Genomic DNA, 23,545 nt, shown 5'->3' on the forward strand with positions numbered 1-23,545 from the left:
TAAAACATAACTCTCAACTTTTAGGTTGCATTTTTCTTTTTTTTTTAAGTCAACAAATCTCTCCCAGAAGTGATCCTGGAGCTCTTGTTTTTTGACCAAATATTACAGTATGTTAAGATCTAACTCGATAACATCTTCTGCATATTTTCGTGAGTCTTTTGTTCCATTCTCATCCTCCTCTGTATTATGGTAGGTCATTTGTCTGTTTCCCTATCACCTGCTTTGATATATATTTCTTTTTTAAGTCAAGTTTTGAGATTTTCTGTGACTATGGTCATATTTATTCTTCTTTAGAGTACAGTCCTATACATTTTTACAAATTACATAGCTGTGTAACCACCACCACAGTTAAGACATAGACCCACAGCACTTCACACAGCGCTTTCTTTCAGTATTGCTCTATTACAGTTGTGCTGCGTATTTACATACAGACCTTCAACACAATAAAAACCCCAAGAGCAAGAATAAGGCTTAAGTTTTTTTCACTTCCCACAGCCATTGCAGAGCCTGACAATAAATGCATGTTGGTTATAAATCAATTAACTAATCAATATATTGCTCTGTCTTACAGAATGCACCACTTTGCACATTGTGTGTATAAAAAATACATTGGTTAAACCCCACAAACAGCTGTAACTCTCAATGTGCACAAACCAGTACAAAATTCAGTGCTTACCATCTCCTGTTTCTGCACAAAGTTGTAAGCCCAAATTGTTCTGTGGATTAATCACCCAATGATTGCTGGTCACAGTGATATCAAAGACAAGCCAACCCACATCGAGAGCTTGGGTCTTCCTTGTGTCTAACAAGAATAGATCTGCATCCCTAAGGAGAAAGAAAACAACAACAGAAACAGTTACAGGTTTGAATGAAAATCATCATTCCCTACACTTAAGTGAAAAAACTATAAAACCACTCTTAAAATGACAAGAGTTGATTAATGGACAAGCGGAACAAATGACTCAAGTGATGAGTAATAAGATATAGGACGTTTTATTGCTAGAATCCCATCCCAAATCTGGGGCAGATTAGGAATATCTGAAAGTAATTTCCATTTTCCTGCTCTTCACTGTCAAGTTTCCTTTACAAACTGGATTAGTGGTCTTGATTTAGTCCCTGGCAATCAGTATTTCCCCAAACCACTACCTGTGAGGAACAGGACACTGGCAAGTTCATGAGCAACTGTTGAGCTGAACAGAGTGGAAGTGACAACAGCTGCTCCAGTCTGGGTGGCTGTGGATTCTCCATGGAGGTGTAGGGCAGGCAGTCTGTGATACAAGCCTTCCAGAGATCATTTTCTCTTTTAGAGATCATTTTTCTTTCATTTCCACTTTCTTATGCTTTTTCCCATTTTTATTTCATTTTCTGTTTTTGTTATATAATTATTTTATGGATACCAGAGGCCAAAAGAAGGGCATCAAATACATCACTGGATTAAGGGAGAAGTCCCATAGATTGGGGATTCCCTGGTAGCTCAGTTGGTAAAGAATCCGCCTACAATGCAGGAGAGCCCAGTTCGATTCCTGGGTCAGGAAAATATGCTGGAGAAGGGATAGGCTACCCACTCCAGAGTTCTTGGGCTTCCTTGATGGCTCAGCTGGTTAAGAATCTGGAGACCTGGGTTTAATCCCTGGGTTGGGAAGATCCCCTGGAGAAGGGAAAAGCTATCCACTCCAGGATTCTTGCCAGGAAAAGTCCATGGACTGTATAACCCATGGGGTCACAAAAAGTCAGACATGACTGAGCAACTTTCACTTTTCCCATGGATTGAGCTATGGATCTACCCTGACTTGCTTTAGCATCATCTGTGTGCACAAGTTCCCTGAGGGCAGTAGCAGCTATGAATATAAGCTTCTATGTTTTAGAATGATCTCCACCGTGTTACTGTGGCTAATATTTATCAATCTTAACTTTAGTATTAACTTTACAAATGTATGAGTATCTGTATAATGAATTATTTTATTATTTCCTTGCTATAGGCAGTCTCTGAGGCAAATGCTACATATTTTTGACATTTAATTTTTTTCTAAATTTATTTTATCAAAATATAGTTGATTTACAGTGTTCTTTTAATTTCTGCTAGAACACTTTTGAGAGTCCCTTGGACTGCAAGGAGATCCAACCAGTCCATTCTGAAGGAGATCAACCCTGGGATTTCTTTGGAAGGAATGATGCTAAAGCTGAAACTCCAGTACTTTGGCCACCTCATGTGAAGAGTTGACTCATTGGAAAAGACTCTGATGCTGGGAGGGATTGGGGGCAGGAGGAGAAGGGGACAACAGAGGATGAGATGGCTGGATGGCATCACGGACTCAATGGATGTGAGTCTGAGTGAACTCCGGGAGTTGATGATGGACAGGGAGGCCTGGAGTGCTTTGATTCATGGGGTCGCAAAGAGTCGGACATGACTGAGTGACTGAACTGAACTGAACTGAACTGATACAGAAACAAGATGCAGTTTTATATATATATATATATATATATATATATATATATATATACACACACACACTTTTTCATATATATTATTTTTCATATGTTTATATATATCTGTATAAATATTCTCTTTCATATAGCAAGATCCTGCTATAAAGTGGGATCTTGTTGTCCATCCATCTTCTCTATATCAATAGTTCGCATCTGCTAATCCCAAATTCCCACTCCATCCCTCTGCCATTCCCCCTCATTCTTGGCAATCACAAACCTGTGCTCTATCGGACATTTAGTCTTTACAGATCTCTTATATTGATGAAACTGAGGCTAGGGAAGTTTGGTGGTAAAAACAAAGGAAATCCATCAAAGTAGAATAGAAATATACTATTATGCACTGATGACTGCTGCATTTGGCGGCATGTCATCCATATGAGGAAGACCAGAGCTGTCATAATAAGTTATGCTCTATTGTTCTATTGTATTTTCCATCAATCTGTATCTTAGAAGTCACTTCAACAATGGCTTACAAAATTTAAACAATTAATTTTGAATAAAATCATGTACATTTATTATTTCCTTAGGAAAAAAGTCATCAGTGATCATTAAAAATTGAACCGTAAAAGAAGTAAAGAATCTCAGTCAATATTTTAGAGGCTCCATTTCTTTACTTAAACTTGATTTAAATCATCCTTCCATTAAACTAGAGAAGTTAAAATAAACGTATTAATGTTACAATCAATTAAACTGACCAGCTACCATACACCCCAAAATGCAGCTTTCATTCTCCTTCACAATTTTCTTACTAAAGAAGGGTTACAGACACTTTTTCACGTCCAATACAGGACTCAGTTTGAATTACTACAGACATACAACAAGCATATAATACAATGCAAAGAAAGATTACTTTGTCCCCAGTTGAATTTTAAGGCTCTATCATATTCACACTGTGGTTGAACAAAAGTAAAATTCTCCGTGCCTCTCATAACTTGAAAAATCTACCAAATAAACCGAATCTAAGAAAATATTGATTATCTTTAAAATTTTGATATATTTTAAAACTATCTTTGAGACTGTTATCTTGGAATTAATTTAATCACATTGCTAACTTCCTAAGAGAAGGATCCAACTTGTAGGTTTGAAACTACTCAAGTGCTACCCTGATTTTATTTGAAATGTGGTAAAGCTATTCTAATAAACCCTGCAAAGCATTACCAATCCTTGGCATGATATAAATAAATATTCGAACAACAAAACAGAACAAAGAGGTAAGTTCTGAGAGCAATTTCAACTAGTTAACAAATATCTTTAGGTGAAAGTGAAGTAAGAGTGAAAGTCGCTCAGTGGTGTCCAACTCTTTGCGACCCCATGGACTATACAGTCCGTGGAATTCTCCAGGCCAGAATACTGGAGTGATTAGCCTTTCCCTTCTCCAGGGGATCTTCCCAACCCAGGGATCAAACCCAGGTCTCCCGCATTACAGGTGGATTCTTCACCAGATGAGCCACAAGGGAAGCTCTACCTTTAGGTAGGTAGTTATTATTTTTAAATTGTGCTACTTTTCCAGAAAAAAAGAATTCCCAAACTATTAACATTCAAGTCTCAAAACTTTTAAGCAAGTCTATGAGGAAAATAGTTTCAGTTTTAAAAATACTTAGAAGAAGCATCAGCCATCAGATCCAAGCAAAGCCTACATACTTGAATTTCTGTGATGCAAATCGCAAGGCATTAGAAGGTAAATCTAGGTAAATAGTATGATTTGAAAAATCTATATATTTCTAGTCCACCTCTGAAAAGTTATAAACATTCAGTTACCTTCATAAGCTTGAGTAAAGCTATTTTATTTTTGACCCTTAACTTCTATTTTTAAATTTCTCCTCTTTCTTTTTGCATAAAGAACTCTTCTGCATTAACTACAGACAAGAGAATATGCTTTAGGAGAATCAAATCTATTTTTAACAAGCACGATGTTAATAATTACATCGTTTTCAGTCATACAGCAACTTTCACAGCAGCATCTTAAAAATAAATTCCTATCTATTCTATAGAAATTGAGATGTGATTTCTTTAGAAATATAAAATTAGTCCACTAAAGAACAGCACTTAACTCCCTGGAAATAGCAGAATATTTTAAATTATCTCTTTAAAGACTACTTTAAAATGACCTCTTTAAAGCATATTTGAGTTATCTCTTTAAAGACTGTTTCCAAGTAATGTGACATTCAGAGGTACTAGAGGCTAGAACTTCAACATATGGATGGGGCAAAGAGGCGAGCAGAGTTTAACCCATAATACTATTTTTTGAAAAAAATTTTAAAAGGCAGGAATAATCCTAGATGTGAGCATTCAGTTTATTGACATTACAGCAATAATCAACACTGAAATGTTTTCAAAAACGAATACATGGAAGTCAATTTACATTGACCAAAATAACTCATAATGACTAAAATTTGTATTTTTATTTTTCAGGTAACATTTGAACCTTTGTATTGAGTATGATACAGATTTGCATACATATTCCTCATAAAGCTAAATTAAGCTATCATGCAGTTGTTAAATATAGAGTCACACAAGACAGATAAAGGATTTGCAGAGCAAATAGATATATTAGATATGAAATATATAGATATAGTAAATGTAATTACAGGTGAAAAAAAATATGTAAATGTGTAGACACAGTTAGAGTTTGGTACAAATACATGTGAGCATATCTTACTACATTCATGACCAGAGGTTTAAACATGTCTATTCATGGGAAATTGGTGGGCTTGAATATGATAGTTTAGAAGAATACAGTTTATTTTACTGACAGAGGAAAGGTGCCTTGGGAGTCTTGAAATACCAAAAGGGTAGGAACTTCAGCTAAGGACTGAGCAGCAGGAGCCAAATTCAGTAAGAGTTGAGTTATCATCATCCTAAAACCACACATCTGAAAATAGTCTTACATATCTAAGACTATGACATTGGGCTTCCCAGGTGGTGCTACCGGTAAAGAATCCAACTACCAAGACAGGAGACACAGGAGACATGGGTTTGATTGCTGTCAGGAAGACCCACTGGAGCAGGAAATGGTCATCCACTCTAGTATTCTTGCCTAGAAAACTCCATGGACAAGAGGCGCTGGGAGGCTACAGTGCTTGGGATCACAAAGAGCTGGATACATCTGAGCATGCATGCACATCGAAGACTATGACATCAGAAGAGCTAAAACAGTTTTTATCATCTTTATATAAATATCAATGTATTATAATGAAGTAAATAAAGATGTAGGGAGCAGACGGAGCTTGAACAATTAAGGAATTCTTCAGCCTCAGTTTCCCCATGCAGAAAAAGAGTATGATAATCCCTGCTTTAAAAAAAGTGTTTGAAGACCAAATGTAATATAATCTGGATCTCTGTTTGGAAGAGAGGGAAATTATAGTTGAATCTTTTGCCACAAGAGGAAAAAATGAAGTTGAAAACATCCAAAGTAAAGTTATTCATGCAATCAACAATGAGATGGTGAAAGAGACATAGTCTTCATATTGTTACAGTTTCAATCATATGTACTCATGTATATGTGTGTGTATATATATATAGACACACAAATATGCATATATATATAGAGAGAGAGAGAGAAAGAGAGAGTGACAGAGAGAAGATGAAGAAGAAGCAGTTATCCAGGAGCATAGACATTTTACTGTCTAACCAAAAAGCTCTAAATCTGGTCAAGAAAAGTTTTTGGGAAACTGTCTAGAAGATACAGAGATAAATTTCCAGGCAAAAGTTAAAATACTCTATTTCCATGAGGCAAGAACCTTACAGAGCACAGTGATATCTCCACTTTTCCCAAACTTTCTCCATTATAACTTTTTCAACTCCTTTCATCTCCTTTGTCTCTGAATAGCTTTCCATGGTTAGTAGAAATGTAACGATGACCACCTAAGAAGAAAGCATCCATCTTTTTCTGGGTGTCCGACCATAAATACACACCATCTGAGGAATGTGACATACAGTTCAAGCATGGGACATATTAACAATGGATGCAAATGTTATTCTCTGGACTTTATAATGTCGATAGTTTCTATCATGAGCAACTTTAAAAGTGTTAGAATTTGACTTTGGTATTTTCAGATAATAATTTTTTGTTTCTCCCAAAACAAATAAGAAATAATAAGCTTCTGTAAATCTCACAGAACACCCATTTTCAGATTATCTAATTCAATGCTGTGTTTACATTGAAAAGGTATCAATGCAAACTGGTAAAATAGTAATATAACATGGACTCAAATGGCAAAAATGGAAAACAAGCTGAATTCCCATTATGAAAATTCAACCACTTTTCTCTTTGCAGATTTTTTTAAATTGCCAAGATACTGATAATATTAGTAGGTTTCCCGGCACGACACCATTTCATATTTTTCCCTTGCAGAGAGATCTATACATGGGCTACTGAATACACACACACACACACACACACACGCACAGCATGAGAGAGTCCCTCACTCAACAAGAAACAAAGAAGTGAAAGTGTTACATACACAAACCAACTACTTTTAAGTTCCCTAATGAATGAATGATATGCCCAGTTCAAGTTCCTAAGAATTCTTCTATGCTATGACTCTTATGACCCCAATGGATATGAAATAGTCAAGGAGAAAATGAGGTTTTAGAGCATGAATTATTCCCATTTTTAGCTTTATAACGTAAATCTATAGCTAGAGCAGCATTTCTTGACCTCAGCATTATGGAAAATTTTGACTAGACCGTTCTCTGTTGGGTGGGGGTACCCTGTTTATGGCAGAAGTTTCAGCAGCATCTTTCGTTACCCCAGTATTACTACCCGTTGGATGTCAGTAGGCCTCCACCCTCGCCAACAGTGAAACCCCAAAATGCCTCCAGACATCACTAAACGTCTCCTGGGGGTGACTCCCCTCGGTGGAGAACTGGAGCTAGAGCTTGATCTCTGCAAGTGCAGGAACGCAAGTCACGCCTGGGCGCTGTCCTGTATCCTCAGAGCCAAGGGCACCGCCCATCTGAGTGTTATTTCCACTGCTCTCAAGAGCCCATGAGGTCCCCTGGGTGTTACCGTCAGTGTGCATCCTGAAGTACGTCCACAGAAGAGTCACAAATCCTAGAGAAGCCGGAGGGTGAGATGATGTCAACGTGAAACTGACTGTGGATTGGAATGATGACAGCTCAACTAAAGATATCCAAGTAGGGAAGGTGGCGAATGACAGCCAGCAGGCCGGCTTAAAATGCTTTTGCAATGGGGCACCGACATTTATATTCACAGTAGAACATTAGGACGGGGTTGAATTCTACACAGCACATTTTCTTCGGGGAATATATAAATGTATCTCTTTGTGAAAAACATTAACTCAAGGAAAGCACTTAGCACGGTGCTAGACACACAGTGAGCACCCCCAAGTGGACAAGTGCTGACTGCTTTGCTTAGTAGCAGGACTGGTGGCATTGTTCTTACCATTTAATTATTCAACTCTTTATGTACTTAGACATGTCAGTGCTTAGGAATATTTCTCCTAGGATCTCTCTCACATCTCTCCCAACCACCACCCCACTCCTTCTCAGTATAGAAGTTTCTCCTACACTATTGATGGGAATATAAGTTGGTAAAGCTATTGTGGAAATCAGCATGGAGGTTTCTCAAAAAGCTAAAAATAGATTTACTATATGATACAGCAATCCCACTCTTGGGCATATATCCAGAAAAAAAGCTAAAATTCAAAATGATGCATGTGCCCATACATTCATAGCAGCACTGTTCACGATAGCCAAAACATGGAAACCATCTACACGTCCATTGATAAGGAAATGGATAAAGAAGATGTAGTACCTAGATACAATGGAATACTACTCAACTGTAAAAAGAACAGACTTGTGCCACCAGCAGCAACATGGATAGATCTAGTGAATACCATACAAAGTGAAGTAAGCCAGAAAGAGAAAGACAAATCCACATGATATCAGTCATGTGCAGAATCTCAAATATGACACAGATCAACCCATCTATGAAACAGAAATAGACTCACAGTCATAGAGAACAGATTCGTGGTCGCCAAGGTTGAGGAGACTTCGGGGTGGGGGAAGGAGTGGAGTTTGGAATTAGCAGATGCAAACTATTATATATAGGATGGATAAACAACAAGGTCCTCCAGTCTAGCACAAAGAACTATATTTAACATCCCATGATAAACCATAATGAAAGAGGATATGGAAAATTATATATATATATATACATATATATATATATACTCACACATAACTGAGTCACTTTAGTGCACAGTAGAAATTCACACTACATTGTAAATCAGCTATACTTCAATAAAGAGTCAGAAAAATACAGTTAGACATTCAAAAAAGTTCTTACTCATTTTCAAAGGCCCAGCTCAAGAGTAAATGCCTCCCAGTGGCTTTCCCCAAGGTTCTTCACCCTCCAACATGAAGAATTAATTACCCTCATTTGTATTTCCACAACGCGTAGTACATACTTACATCATACTGCTTAGCGCATTGTTTTACAGTTATTAAAGCCTGTGTGTGGCAAGCCCACCTCACCCCCAGCCTCAGGCTATGAACTGTGGGAATCTTACTTACTTGCCTTGTGTGCCCTGTGCTGGCCATGCGCAAGGTGCTCAGCAAAAGCCTGGTCAACTCAGATGTATTATCTGGAAAATTCAATCATGTGGAAACCTCATTTCCCAATAAGGCCAGATATATGAGGTGTGACTGAAAAGTGATGCTTTCTATACAGAATATGAGGCTGTCTGCCTCACACGAAAAGATTAAATAAGTGAAATGATGCAAAGCATGTTAAATTTTTACCAAGAAAAATAAAGATTTGGATAAATATCAGAACACCCTTTTAAATGGCACACATTTAAATAGCAGTATGAATAAATGAAGGAGGTGGGAGATGATAGGAATAAAATATATAATTTTAAGAGTTTTGGGTCTTGCTAAGATAAATAAGTGTGAAAAGAGATGACATCATGTGTCTGTCTCTTTCATATTTGATTACATAACACTATCAAAGTATTTATAGAGTAGAGGGTTAATAGATCAGACAGTGTCTTGAACATAAAATATATCGATAAAGCATAAACCTAAATTACTGCAAGGACCCCCACCCTGACACTCCTAGACGTACCTTAGGGGAAGTAAGCTTTAAATATGTGAAATTATATATATGCACATGCATACATGGGCTTCCCAGGTGGCGCTACTGGTAAAGAACTGGCCTGCCAATGCAAGAAACATGAGATGTGGGTTTGATTCTTGGAGGGAAGATTCCTTGGAGGAGGGCATGGCAACCTATCCCAGTATTCTTGCCTGGAGACTCCCATGGATAGAGGAGCTTGGCGGGCTACAGTCTATACGGTCACAGAGTCAGTCATGACTGAAGCAACTTAGCACACAGACACCTACACACACACACACACACACACACACACACACACACACACGTGCACATTTGCAATATCAAAGGCACTGCCTTAAAGAGTACAGCCTGCACTGACTTTTCAATTGTTTCTTGCTGCTAAGTCACTTCAGTCATGTCCGACTCTGTGCAACCCCATAGACGGAAGCTCACCAGGCTCCCCCATCCCTGGGATTTTCCAGGCAAGAGTACTGGAGTGGGTTGCCATTGCCTTCTAGAGGTACACTATTACAATCATTAACCATATATCAAACTATACCTTTGATCAACTGCTTCAAGTCTAGTCATCATTTCCGTTGAAGGGTCAGTCATATACTTGGTAATACAAGAAATAATAATCTTGTGAAACAAGCAAAATACAAATGGTATAGTTAATAACATTAGAGGAATTAAAAGTAAATATTTTAGCCATGAGCCTCCCACACGAGTGTTTTTTTAAAGATTGTCAAGACTAGGGAATGGGTCACTTAGAGCAGATCTCTGATTTTTCATGTGGTTCAAATGTGTTACATTAAAGGATTTACGAGGTAAAAAAATAGAGCATTCAGTTTGAATTATATGACTCTTGATGAAAGTGAAAGAGGAGAGTGAGAAAGTTGGCTTAAAGCTCAACATTCAGAAAACGAAGGTCATGGCATCTGGTCCCATCACTTCATGGGAAATAGACGGGGAAACAGTGGAAACAGTGTCAGGCTTTATTTTGGGGGGTTTCAAAACCACTGCAGATGGTGACTGCAGCCATGAAATTAAAAAAAATTAAAAAATAAAATAAAATAATTCAACATACAAAAAAAATAATAATAAATAAATAAAAGACGCTTACTCCTTGGAAGGAAAGTGATGACCAACCTAGATAGCATATTCAAAAGCAGAGACATTACTTTGCCAACAAAGGTCTGTCTAGTCAAGGCTGCGGTTTTTCCAGTAGTCATGTATGGATATGAGAGTTGGACTGTGAAGAAAGCTGAGTGCCGAAGAATTGATGCTTCTGAATTGTGGTGTTGGAGAAGACTCTTGAGAGTCCCTTGGACTGCAAGGAGATCCAACCAGTCCACTCTGAAGGAGATCAGCCCTGGGATTTCTTTGGAAGGAATGATGCTAAAGCTGAAACTCCAGTACTTTGGCCACCTCATGCAAAGAGTTGACTCACTGGAAAAGACTCTGATGCTGGGAGGGATTGGGGGCAGGAGGAGAAGAGGACGACAGAGGATGAGATGGCTGGATGCATCACCGACTCAATGCACGTGACTCTGAGTGAACTCCGGGAGTTGGTGATGGACAGGGAGGCCCGGCGTGCTGCAATTCATGGGGTCGCAAAGAGTTGGACACGACTGAGCGACTGAACTGAACTGAATAGCACAGATATGTCCCTGAGATGCTGTAAGGTGTCAAGGGTCTTGCAGTTGTGTAGCACTGCCTTTCTCATCATAGGGATCTCAGAATTCAATAGGCTAATAGCCTGGTTACTATCATTTAAGGCTTATGAAAGTTGTCGAGGCTTAGATATGGTCAATTACATCCTCCAACCCCATTGAAGGCACACACACACACACACACACACACACACACACACAGACACACACACACAAGCTTCTAAATGGTCATACCAGTAGAATACAGATCTTTGACCCACTGGGATCATACCAATGGTAGATTGGTTGTGGTTACCTGTAATTTGTTAACATGTATGACCTTAAATTCATGGGAATCCCAGGCTACACCTTCGTATCATGCCTGTAGATGTCAAGGCCATAAATGAGTGCCACAAATCCACTGAGTTCTCTACCAATCACTCTCTCTAAGGGTTATAACAGGCATAGTTCATAAAGCACCCAGCCTTGTCTCATAATTACCAGGTTGATCATTTTTAGTATGATTTAACCATTCCCAACATAGGGGAGCCTTTAAACTTAAATGACCATAGCATGGTGTTAACCATATAGATCCTCCCCCATAATTGTAGGAGTTTTCCTTTTAATAGATGAGAAGTTAATTTTTTCTTAGTTGAATTCAAAACACTATTACATCTTATACTATATATGAAACAGACAGCCTACAAGGACCTACTGCATAGCCCAAGAACAGTGCTACAGTTAATATATTTTAATAACCTGTAATAGATGAGAATGTAGACGAACATGTTGGGCTTCTCTGGTGGCTCAGAGGTAAGAATCTGCCTGCCAAATAGGAGATACAGGTTGATCCCCAGCTTGAAAAAATCCCCTGGGGAAGGAAATGGCAATCCACTCCAGTATTCTTAGCGGGGAAATTCCATGGACAGAGAGGACCCTGGCAGGCGATAGTCTGTGGGATCACAAAAGAGTCAGAAAAGACTTTGCAACTAAACAGCAACATATATGTACGTACAAATGTGTAACTGAAACACTTGGCAGTTCACCTGAAACTAACACAACATTGTAAACCAACTGTATTTAAATAAGAAAAAAAAACTAAAAAAACACTAGAGGAGTCCATCAAGGCTGTATATTGTCACCTTGCTTATTTAACTTATACGCTGGGTACATCACGAGAAATGCCAGGCTGGATGAAGCACAAGCTGGAATCAAGATTGCCAGGAGAAATATAAATAACCTCAGATAGGCAGAGGACACCACCCTTATGGCAGAAAGAGAAGAGGAACCAAAGAGACTTTTGATGAAAGTGAAAGGGGAAAGTGAAAATCTGGCTTAAAACTCAACATTCAGAAAACTAAGATTACGGCATCCAGTCCCATCACTTCAGGGCAAATAGATGGGGAAATAATGGAAACAGTGACAAACTTTATTTTCTTGGGCTCCAAAATCACTGCAGATGGTGACTACAGCCACAAAATTAAAAGACCCTTGCTCCTTGGAAGTATAGTTATGACCAACCTAGACAGCATATAAAAAGCAGAGACATTGCTTTGCCAACAAAAGTTCATAGAGTCAAAGCTATGGTTTTTCCAGTGGTCATATATGGATGTGAGAGTTGGACTGTGAAGAAAGCTGAGCGCTGAAGAATTGATGCTTTTGAACTGTGGTGTTGGAGAAGACTCTCGAGAGTCCATTGGACTGCAAGGAGATCCAACCAGTCCATCCTAAAGGAGATCAGTCCAGTATTCATTGGAAGGACTGATGCTGAAGCTGAAACTCCATTACTTTGGCTACCTGATTCAAAGAGCTGACTCAATGGAAGAGACCCTGATGCTGGGAAATCTTGAAGGCAGGGGGAGAAGACAGAGAATGAAATGATTGGATGGCATCACTGACTCGATGGACATGAGTTTGAGCAAGCTCTGGGAGTTGGTGACGGACAGGGGAGCCTGGCGTGCTATAGTCCATGGGATCGCAAAGAATCGGACACAACTGAGCAACTGAACAACAACAACGAAGTACATACATAAAACCCACATGCTTGACAACAAGAGTTTTAAGAGGTGACCAAGACTTGAAACTGTCTGAAGGTACTAGTTTCTTTTCCCATTTCAGTTCTTAAGTTGAGAAATATATGAAGCCACAAATAATTAGCACTCCAGAAATAATAACAGCAATTCAGTATTAAAATTAGTTTTTCAAATTGAAATTCTTTGCATTTTAACTGTGATCACCTGATAAATAAATGAAGTATTTTTAATACATTCTTCTCACTTTCAGAGAATTACAGACAAGGTTTTTAATTGTCAAGAACATTTTCCATAAAAAATGGAAAGAAATAAATTATCTGTGTTCATCCTATGCCTCTCATAGCCTAAGAAAAATAAGAGAAACTTTTTTTTTTTAATTTAAATCCTGGTGTTTTGTTCAGTTTAGTTTAGCTCTTTGCCTCTGCCTGGAAATGTTGGATTGTTATTTTGTGAAGAAACATGTAAAGCTGTTTCATTATCTTCTTTCACTCAACGATGCTTATGCTTGCTTCTGATTATAAAAATAATTTTTACTATAAAAATTTAGAAAGTACAGAAAGGGGGCTGAATTAAAATTTAAAGTTACCACCGAGCGGTTAATGAAAGCTTGCTGCTTCCTTCGTTTTGCACATGAATTTATTCTAACTAATATATGTATAATGTATAAATAAAATTTCTTTCATACTTTTATTTAATTCCCTGGAGAAGGGAAAGGCTACCCACTCCAGTATTCTGGCCTGGAGAATTCCATGGACTGTATAGTCTATGGGGTGGCAAAGAGTCGGACATGACTGAGTGACTTTCACTTTCACTTTCATTGAATTAACATTACAGCCTAAGCACTTTCCAGTGTTACTATTAAATAAAATATCTTTAAAACATAATTTCTATTTGCTGTATAAAGTGTAGCATGTCAACATTTCAGGAAACAAAGTACAACTTTTTCTCTTCTCTTTAAAACTGAAATATTCTCAACTTAGGCAATAGTAAACAATAATACTGTGATAAACATTTATATGTGAATCTTTGTCTAATTTTCTATATCTCTGATATTTCTGTAAAATAAATTCATGGATAAGCAGTCTCTCACCCGCTTTGACTGTATTTTACAGGGCAATTAGATTATTTATTTAAAACTTGGGTTTTCAGGAACAAGCACACAAATAGCTTCCACTGCTCATAAGCTGGATGGTGTTCATTGTATTATTAGACTTAAGAATGTGCCAATTCCCTTCATAGGAATCAAGGATCAGGTAATTTTTTAAAGAAAATCAACTATCATCATTTTGCTTACTTTATCTTGATATAAATAATAGCAAAAGGTAGCTACTGTTATTATACTAACCACCTACTTTTTGTTACCCTTTGTATACAACTCCCTAAATCCTAGTAAAATAGATGATCCTAGAAAGCTGTTGATATATTTATTAAGTATCAACTCTGGTCTTAGCACTGTGATAAGCACCAGTCTTTCCAACAACATCTGAAATATTTTTATTGTTCTGAAATGCTTATTTTTGCTTTTATTTTTGGTTACATTTATAAACTGAAACTTCAAGATGTACTTTCTCCATATGGGAATTCTGAAGACTGTGCTCTTATTACTATACACTACCATCGTCTACAATGACTTTGAAATCCTATATAGAAACGTGAAATACACTACGAGGTGTATGTGGCCTTTCTGCAGCTTCTGGCCCTTAAATGTCTTTCTTTGGCAGAGAAACCGGAGTCCAAAAAGGGGGTCCTAGATTTACAGACAATGGCACAGCATAGGATTGCATTTTATTGCACTGTGGATAGGGCTTCCCAGGTGACGCTAGAGGTAAAGAACCCTCCTGCCAATGCAGGGGACATAAGACACTGGTTCCATCCCAGGGTCTGGAAGATCCCCTGGAGAAGGGCATGCCAACCCACTCCAGTATTCTTGGCTGGAGAATCCCATGGACAGAAGAGCCTGGCGGGCTACAGTCCATACCGTTGCACAAAGTTGCACATAATTGAAGCGACTTAGCACACTTGCACACTTTGGATTAATGAACCATTGGCAGTGGATGAATGTTTTTTTCACATATAAGGAAGGCATTTTGCAAGAGATTCTCCCACCTGGAGAATGATACATAAAATTGAAGTGTCAGGTACGCACGTGTACATTTGTATGTTTTAGTGATTTAAACAAATAGGGAACAAATTCCATACACATTAGCAAATATACAGAAGACAATAAGTATAGCACAACCCTACAGGAAAAAACCAAGAACTTCCAGATATTCAAGATGGATTAAGAAAAGGCAGAGGAACCAGAGATTAAATTACCAACATCCGCTGGATCACAGAAAAAGCAAGAGAGTTCCAGAAAAGCATCTACTTATGCTTTATTGACTATGCCAAAGCCTTTGACTGTGGATCACAGCAAACTGGAAAATTCCTAAAGAGAAGGAAATACCAGACCACCCTACCTGCCTTCTAAGAAATCTGTATGCAGGTCAAGAAGCAACAGATAGAACTGAACATGGAACAATAGACTGGTTCCAAACTGGGAAAGGAGTATGTTAACACTGTATATTGTCACCTTGCTTATTTAACTTATATGCAGAGTACATCATGTGAAATGCCAGGATGGATGATGCACAAGTTGGAATCAAGACTGCCAGGAGAAATATCAATAACCTCAGATATGCAGATGACACCACCCTTATGGCAGAAAGCAAAGAGAAACTAAAAAGCCTCTTGATGAACGTGAAAGAGAGTGAAAAAGCTGGCTTAAAACTCAACATTCAGAAAACTAAGATCATGGCACCCAGTCCCATCACTTCATGGCAAATAGATGGGGAAACAGTGGAAACAGTGACAGACTATTTTCTTAGGCTCCAAAAATCACTGCAGATGGTGACTGCAGCCATGAAATTAAAAGACGCTTGCTCCTTGGAAGAAAAGCTATGACAAACCTAGACAGCCTATTAAAAAGCAGAGACATTACTTTGTCAACAAAGGTCCATCTAGTCAAGGTTATGGTTTTTCATGTATGGATGTGAATTTGGACCATAAAGAAAGCTGAGCACCGAAGAATTGATACTTTTGAACTGTGGTGTTGGAGAAGACTCTTGAGAGTCCCTTGGATTGCAAAGAGATCCAACCAGTCCATCCTAAAGGAGATCAGTCCTGAATATTCATTGGAAGGACTGATGCTGAAGCTGAAACGCCAATACTTTGGCCACCTGATGTGAAGAACTAACTCATTTGAAAAGACGCTGATGCTGGGAAATATTGAAGGCAGGAGGAGAAGACTGAGAATGAGATGGTTGGATGGCATCACCAACTCGATGGACATGAGTTTGAGCAAGCTCCAGGAGTTGGTGATGGACAGGGAAGCCTGGAGTGCTGCAGTCCTTTGGGTCACAAAGAGTCGGACATAACTGAGCAACTGAATTGAACTGAACTGGACAGGACAAAATCACAAAGCAGCAACAGTACTTAATAGTAAATATTAAAAAATGTGAACTTGGTAGAACTGAATTAATATTCAATTGAATTCACTGAGTTAGATATTTCAAAATAATATTCATTAAATTGAATAGAATCCTATCCAAGTTATGCCATTCTAGAGTCTGGAATGGTAGGGTGAGAAAATATCAATCAAGGAGATACATGTAGTATAGATTTCAGAAATCATTTTCAAAGAGTTAGGAAAAATATCAGTGAAATTCTGGATCTTATAGTAGATTTAAACACATATTAAAATAAGTAAAGATTTAACCAAATTATACCCAAGAATAGTGATAGAGCAGTCAGACAGAGTACATGTTTACCAGTTATAATTAGAGAAATACCATAGTTTCAAAATAGACAGATGTTTTATTTTTGGAGAGAAATGAAATTTTCCAAAACTATTATATCTGATTAAGCATCAATAGTCATAAATATTTCAAAATGTATTATTAATAAAACTCAGCATATGTTCATTTATAAATAAACCTATAAATATCAATGAATAATTATTAAATAATTATAAATATTAGCATTATTTTCTAATTACAAGTGTATTTGTCCTTTATTCTCATCATTGTTATTATGTCTTAAATTATGTAACTGTAGTTAACATACTTACAACATAGAATGAAAACAAGCTCAAAGCATAGCTAGTTCAGTGGAGGACATTCAAAAATATCCTGAGCAGATAGAGCAATGGACCTAAATAAAAGTTAGGACCTTTAATTGTGGTCAGTGTAAATGTCTATATTTAGATTCAAACAAATTAATAGGGGCCTGGTGTACAAATTGTTCCTGTAAAAAATACTTGGCATGTTGAATAACCAAGTACAGATTTAACATACATAAAAATATATTGCGAATAGTCAAAAAGTAAGATAATTCAAGCATTTTAGGATATGTCCATGGACGAAGTAGCTGCAGTCCATGGGTCGCTGAGCGACTTCACTTTCACTTTTTAGTTTCATGCATTGGAGAAGGAAATGGCAACCCACTGCAGTGTTCTTGCCTGGAGAACCCCAGGGACGGGGGAGCCTGGTGGGCTGCCATCTATGGGGTTGCACAGAGTTGGACACGACTGACGTGACTCAGCAGCAGCAGCATGGAGGAAGTACCCCATTCATGGCTAATGATAATTTCAAAATTGTAAATCATATCAAACAAATTCATAGTTTTGATTCTAAAAACAAAAAATTACTTACGACACTGTTCCTTCTTTCAGGATGTCACAAGCCCAAACGTCAAAACAGACATAGTTACAAGAGAAATATAAATGAAGGATTTATTAACTATGGCAATGTAACTAAATAGTATTTGGATCATTATTTTCAATTCTAGTCATTTAATTTTAAAAGACCACCATTATTTAGTATTTTTTAAAGAATAAAGTAGTGAGAAAATAATTAGTATCTTTTTATAAATGGAACCACCAGACTGAGATTTAAAAACAAACAAAAAACTCACCCATAAACAAGTAGCTCGTATGTGTTACAGCTGAGAAAAGAGCAGAGATGTTTCTGCTTTGAAATCACTGCTCAGAAAATAACAGTGTACAGAGATAAGCTTCTATTAAGGTGTGTCCTGTTGAATTAGCGTTTCATAGGATATTAAGCAAAACCAAAGGAAAAGATTCTGTAGTTGAGTAATTTTGAAGAAGACCAGGTAAAACTAAATTGACAGGTTTCTTTGTTGACAAGACTTTACTATTCTGATATTAATGGTGAAGCACCTAAAACACAGTCAGACAAGTAGACTTTTGAAATGCATTTGACCCCAGGAGCATTTTATTCTCTTCTTTCACTGAGTATTATAAGGAGTTAGTTTCTATGGAACACTCACTGGAAAATCCTGTACACTCTAACACCAAAAAAAACAAAAAAGCAAATGTCAGGAGCTAGAAATATTCAATAAGGAGAGAGAGGCCTCCGCAGGTTCATGACAGGTGTCTTTCTAAATGTTTGTCTTGTCAACAAAGGACGTAATATTTCATCAAAGTGGAAATCTAGATTTAATGAATGGAGAACAAAATCCACCTCAACATAATATCTCAACTAGAATTTTTTTAAAAAATGTAAGAGCAGTCCAACAAAAGTGCTTATCAGTTGTCAAACGTTTTATATAAATAAAAGGTTTACCAATTTCTATATTGGTGGAAGGTCTGAAAATACCACTAAAGTCTCTTTCTAATTCTTACACTTGATAGCTCATTTGCAGTAATTATCAGCTGGGGTTTTCATACATTTAGTATTTCAGATTCTCTGTCCATTTTTGTACCATTTTGAATTAAGCATTTTATAGACAGAAGACATACAGATTAGCTGTCCGAATTTACTGCAAATACAAAATCCACTTAACAAGTATACACAGTTTACACTTAACACCAGGAAAAAATAAAGTCACTGTTACTGAAAAGACAAGTGATTTAAATAATGTTAATCATACATTCCATATGCGCAGAATTAAAATGGAAGTTTTCTCATTTTAGAAACGAGGAAACGGGCCTGGAGAACACATACAGGGGAGCATAAGACACGGCGTCGGGAGTACGAAAAAGCTGTGAAATATACGAGGCACGTTTCAGTCAGTTACATGCGTCTTCCACGTGTCTATGCATGCCTTGGTGCCATCACATGCAAACAAGCATGATTCGACCCCTGACACAGGTTATCAACGGATTTTACTACCGTGTAACGTGCATCTGCTAGGATGGTAAGTCAAATGAAATACTGATACCTATTTGTGTATTCCTTGATGATCTGATATATGCTAATCTTAATCGTTTCATTTTCAAACCGGCCGTTGCTCCTATCCTTGTATATCCGGAATTCTGCAGCCGTCACTGCTTCTCCTTGAGGAATCTGCGTAAGATCGAACCGGAATTCTTTGTAATGCCTTCGCTGGTGCGAAAAATCTTTGTCTCTTTCAACTGAAACCAGCAAACACAAAAGGAAGTAAAATGTTAGTCCTTTATTAAGTATGGAAATTAATGGTAAATTCTTTCACTTTGGAAAACAAACAAGCAGGATGTTATAAAACTGGGAAAACACTAAAACCACAGACTCATACGTGTTTCTAGTTAAAGGAAATTCCACAAACCAACAGCCTTTAGTTCAAAAGCAATATAACCTCTGCGGTTTTATACAAATTCCTGGCTCCTAAATGGAAAGGTTATCCAAAAATGTTTTTTAAAGGGATGGTTGTGAAGTTATTACTAGTGTGTGTATCCAGTACCGGAACAGAGGAGGCTTCATACAAGAATTAAGACTCTGTGATAGAAAGCTCCAGAGTTCCAGGTGAGGTCAGCAGTGAGATTTAGTACAGCCAAGAGAGGAAAATCGGAAGGCGGCCCAGGGAGCTGCCGGCACAGCGGGACTGTGTTTATGAAATTTTAGAGGTCAAGGAAATAAAACAAATTCATTTTCACAAGGAAGATTATTTCTAAAATGTCTTCCCAGGAGAGTTTTTTCCTCCTTTTAGCAAATGCAGTGCTCTTTTTTTTTTTTTTTTAATGCACTTTCATTAGTTCTTAGTGGTTACTGAGTGCAACCTCCCCAATCGCCCCCCACCCACCCCCGCGCCCCTGGCCTCTGCACCAGTGGTGCAGCAGCATCCAGTCTCCTAAAGCCCTCCGCCTGTTTTTAGGCTCTGTAATTGAGAGAGGAACGATTCCGCCTTCGGCAACCTTCCTACCAAAAGAGGTCAGAGAATTTTTCCTCTTGGGAATGTGAAGGAGTGTTGAACTCAGGACAGGAAGTGTCAGGCATATCACTACATAATCTGGCTTTATAAAATGCTGTATTGCTTGATACAGTCTATGCTTGTTATCCACCAGGGGTCTTGACCTTCCCTAATCAAGAGAAATTGATCAGAGGTCAGACAAGGCTTTACTGGGGCCCCTGTTACAGCAGCAGGGAGCAAAAGCAACAGATGCCCTTGCTTGGTGCTGAGCAGAGGGTGGCAGTGAGCTGGCTCCTTATATGAGCTGAGGGTAGAAGTGGGTCCCGGGTCAGGCCAGAGGGATGGCTCAGGTGGTGCTGTGTGCAGAGGGCATGTGTAGGACCCTGCTTTTGCTCTCAACACCCTGTTTTTGCTCCAGGCTCTTTAGAAGTGGCAGTTGAGTTTTTGATCTTTTTGTATTGGTTGTCTCTATTTTGCCCCAACTGGCATACACATAGTTATTTTTAGCCCCTTATAGTTTCTTTGTATTTTTTTTCCTCAAGAAGACCAGTCCAGGGGCAGGCACAGCAGTGAGGAGGCCTGCATCCCACCTTGTCTCATGCTGGGTACCAAAGTCTTTCTTAAAGAGCCACCTAATGAAAGGGCACATGTTTAGTAATGACGTATCATTTGATGGAATTTAAGTTTTGCAGCATTGGTAGGTTTCTTACAATCTCAGTTATCTCAGATAATATTGGACAATGAAGCCTGGCAGATGATGGTCCAAAGAGAAATGACTGAAGCAATTTAGCATGCGTAGGACAGGTTACAAAAAATCCACTGCAAAGTACTGTGTTCCAAGTGTCTCACAAACCTATAATAATATTTTTTACATACATCAGTGATATTTCATTGCTAAAATGTCATTAAAGAAGATAAAAGATGTATGCTATAAAAACGACTCCCAAAGTTTGTTAATGGCATTAAGATACAAGAATATTTTTAGGAGATTAATTGAAATGTCATTACCAAAGTTGCTGGAAATTTATGACATTGGGGTCCTAAACCAGAGAAAAGGTCAGGATTAAGACAGAGAGCAGGCAGTCATGATCATTGAGGAGTGATTTTGGGGAATCAAGGCTGTTGGACACTTAAGTACCAGCATCAGACAGGTTCCAAGTCTGAGAGGAAGCTCATGATAAAGACACCCACAATTCTTCACCTTTATCCTCAAAAATAATCTCTGGTTTATTTTCCCTAGAGGAGTAGCAGGTGGTTTAGGAGAGCAAGAAGCTCAGCCCCACTCCCACCTTAGATACCTAGCCCAGCAAAAAGGAAAAGGTAAGCTATGCCTGGAGGCATCTTCATCCCATGAACTTGGAGAGAACAGTGCTCTCAGGCTGCCTGGCTACACCAACACTATCTCCCATGACTCATGAACTTTTGTTTTATTTAAATATCATTATCTTGGTCCTAAGGGCTTCCCTTGTGGCCCAGCTGGTAAAGAATCCGCCTACAATGTGGGAGACTTGGGTTTGACCCCTGGGTTGGGAAGATTCCTGGAGAAGCGAAAGGCTACCCACTCCAGTATTCTGGCATGGAGAATTTCATTAACTGTCCATGGTATTGCAAAGAGCTGAACATGACTTAGCAACTTTTACTGGTCCTAAAAGAGGTTCATTCCTGGAGAAATTAATTTACCTTTCCCTAAATAAGGAAGAGACTGCATTTTTAATATCCTATTGTGTTCCATAAATTAAATCGCTTTTTTGTCTAAACTTCAGCTGGCTATAGTGTAGTCTGCTATGAACAAGTCTCCCCCTCCAAAGTGTAAGGGCAGAAAATTACCTACAAACAGGATTTCTTATAGCTAGAGTGTACATATGAATTTAAAATTAGCCAAAACTCTTTTTTTACATAGCACTACATTTAATTCACTGTAAATTTCTTCTTTTCTGATCCTAATTGAGACAAAACAGATGACATAATGAAACATATTAAAAATAAAACTGTTTTAAGCATTTTATTAACATTAACACATTACACTTTACAACAATCTGTGGGGTAGGTTCTATTATCATCCTAATTTTGAAGATGAAGAAACTGAGGAGGCAGAGTAAAGAAACTTTACCAAATAATTTGAATCTGTTAGGTAGAAAGTTAGGCATCAGCAACAAGGGGTGGCCTGTCTAAAAGGGATGCAGGCTGATCTCTAAACTCCATGCCAGGCACACCCAGGAGGGCTCACAGATATGCTTCAAAGTAACTACAGAGACTTTTTCCACTCCTGCACAGGCACCCTAGGTACACAGGAGGTGCAAAATAACCTCTAAGGAACCTTGGGCAAAGGAGTCCATTAAGGGCTCATGAATATTTTACATTTAATTATAACAGACATAAACAACACAGCTTGTTTATATCTTATGCGAAGACATAAACAACACAGCTTGTTGTTATATAACTTGCAATTTTCAATTGGCCTTGGGGGTAGGCCCATTTGAATTCCCTTTAATTGACTGGTGGTGGGTACAAGTCCTTCTTTGCACAGGGCATGGACAAAAGTAGGAACTGAAAGTATGAAAGGGGGGAAGCCAAGAGGGATCAATAGGAAGGAGGAGAACTGCTTTGGGGTCAGCCTGCTCCCATGTCTTAGGAGTGTCTGTCTTATAAAAGATCTGTGAGCTGAACTGAGCTGTAACTTGTCTGTTGTTCTATACCTTTTACTCCATTGCTCCAAATTTTTGTTGTGACAAGATAAGAACCGAGGAAGAGAAATAAACTGACCTGATAGATCCAAGCACTTGAACCGAACTGTGATTCTTAACAGGAGGCTGGGCTGCTTGTGCTAAGAGAGTGTTACTTTGTCCTAACTATTTATGCTTTAATAAAGATCAGATCCATTAGAAATTTGGGGTTAACAGATACACACTACCATATATAAAACAGGTAAACAACAAGGACCTACTCTATAGCACAGGAAACTATACTCAATACCTTGTAATAACCTATAATGGAAAAGAATCTGAAAAAGAATATATATATATATATGTGAATCATTCTGCTGCACACTTGAAACTAACACAACATGGTAAATAAACAATATTTCATTTTTAAAAAAAAGGAAATAAAAGATCTGAAATTTT

General features: G+C 38.0%; 1 protein-coding gene across 1 annotated transcript in view; it reads right to left on the minus strand.

The window, feature by feature from the left end:
• The window catches only part of BMP5 (bone morphogenetic protein 5), a 140,400-nt gene that overhangs the window by 44,078 nt on the left and 72,777 nt on the right, over positions 1-23,545 (minus strand). Inside the window, exons 2-3 of the mRNA XM_005696188.3 lie at positions 19,479-19,671; positions 677-825 (exon numbers count right to left, since the gene is read on the minus strand). Coding sequence (XP_005696245.1) covers positions 677-825; positions 19,479-19,671 — 342 coding nt within the window. The remainder of the gene's footprint in view (positions 1-676; positions 826-19,478; positions 19,672-23,545) is intronic.

This window comes from Capra hircus, chromosome 23 (genome assembly GCF_001704415.2).
Source record: "Capra hircus breed San Clemente chromosome 23, ASM170441v1, whole genome shotgun sequence".
Taxonomy (NCBI): Eukaryota; Metazoa; Chordata; class Mammalia; order Artiodactyla; family Bovidae; genus Capra; species Capra hircus.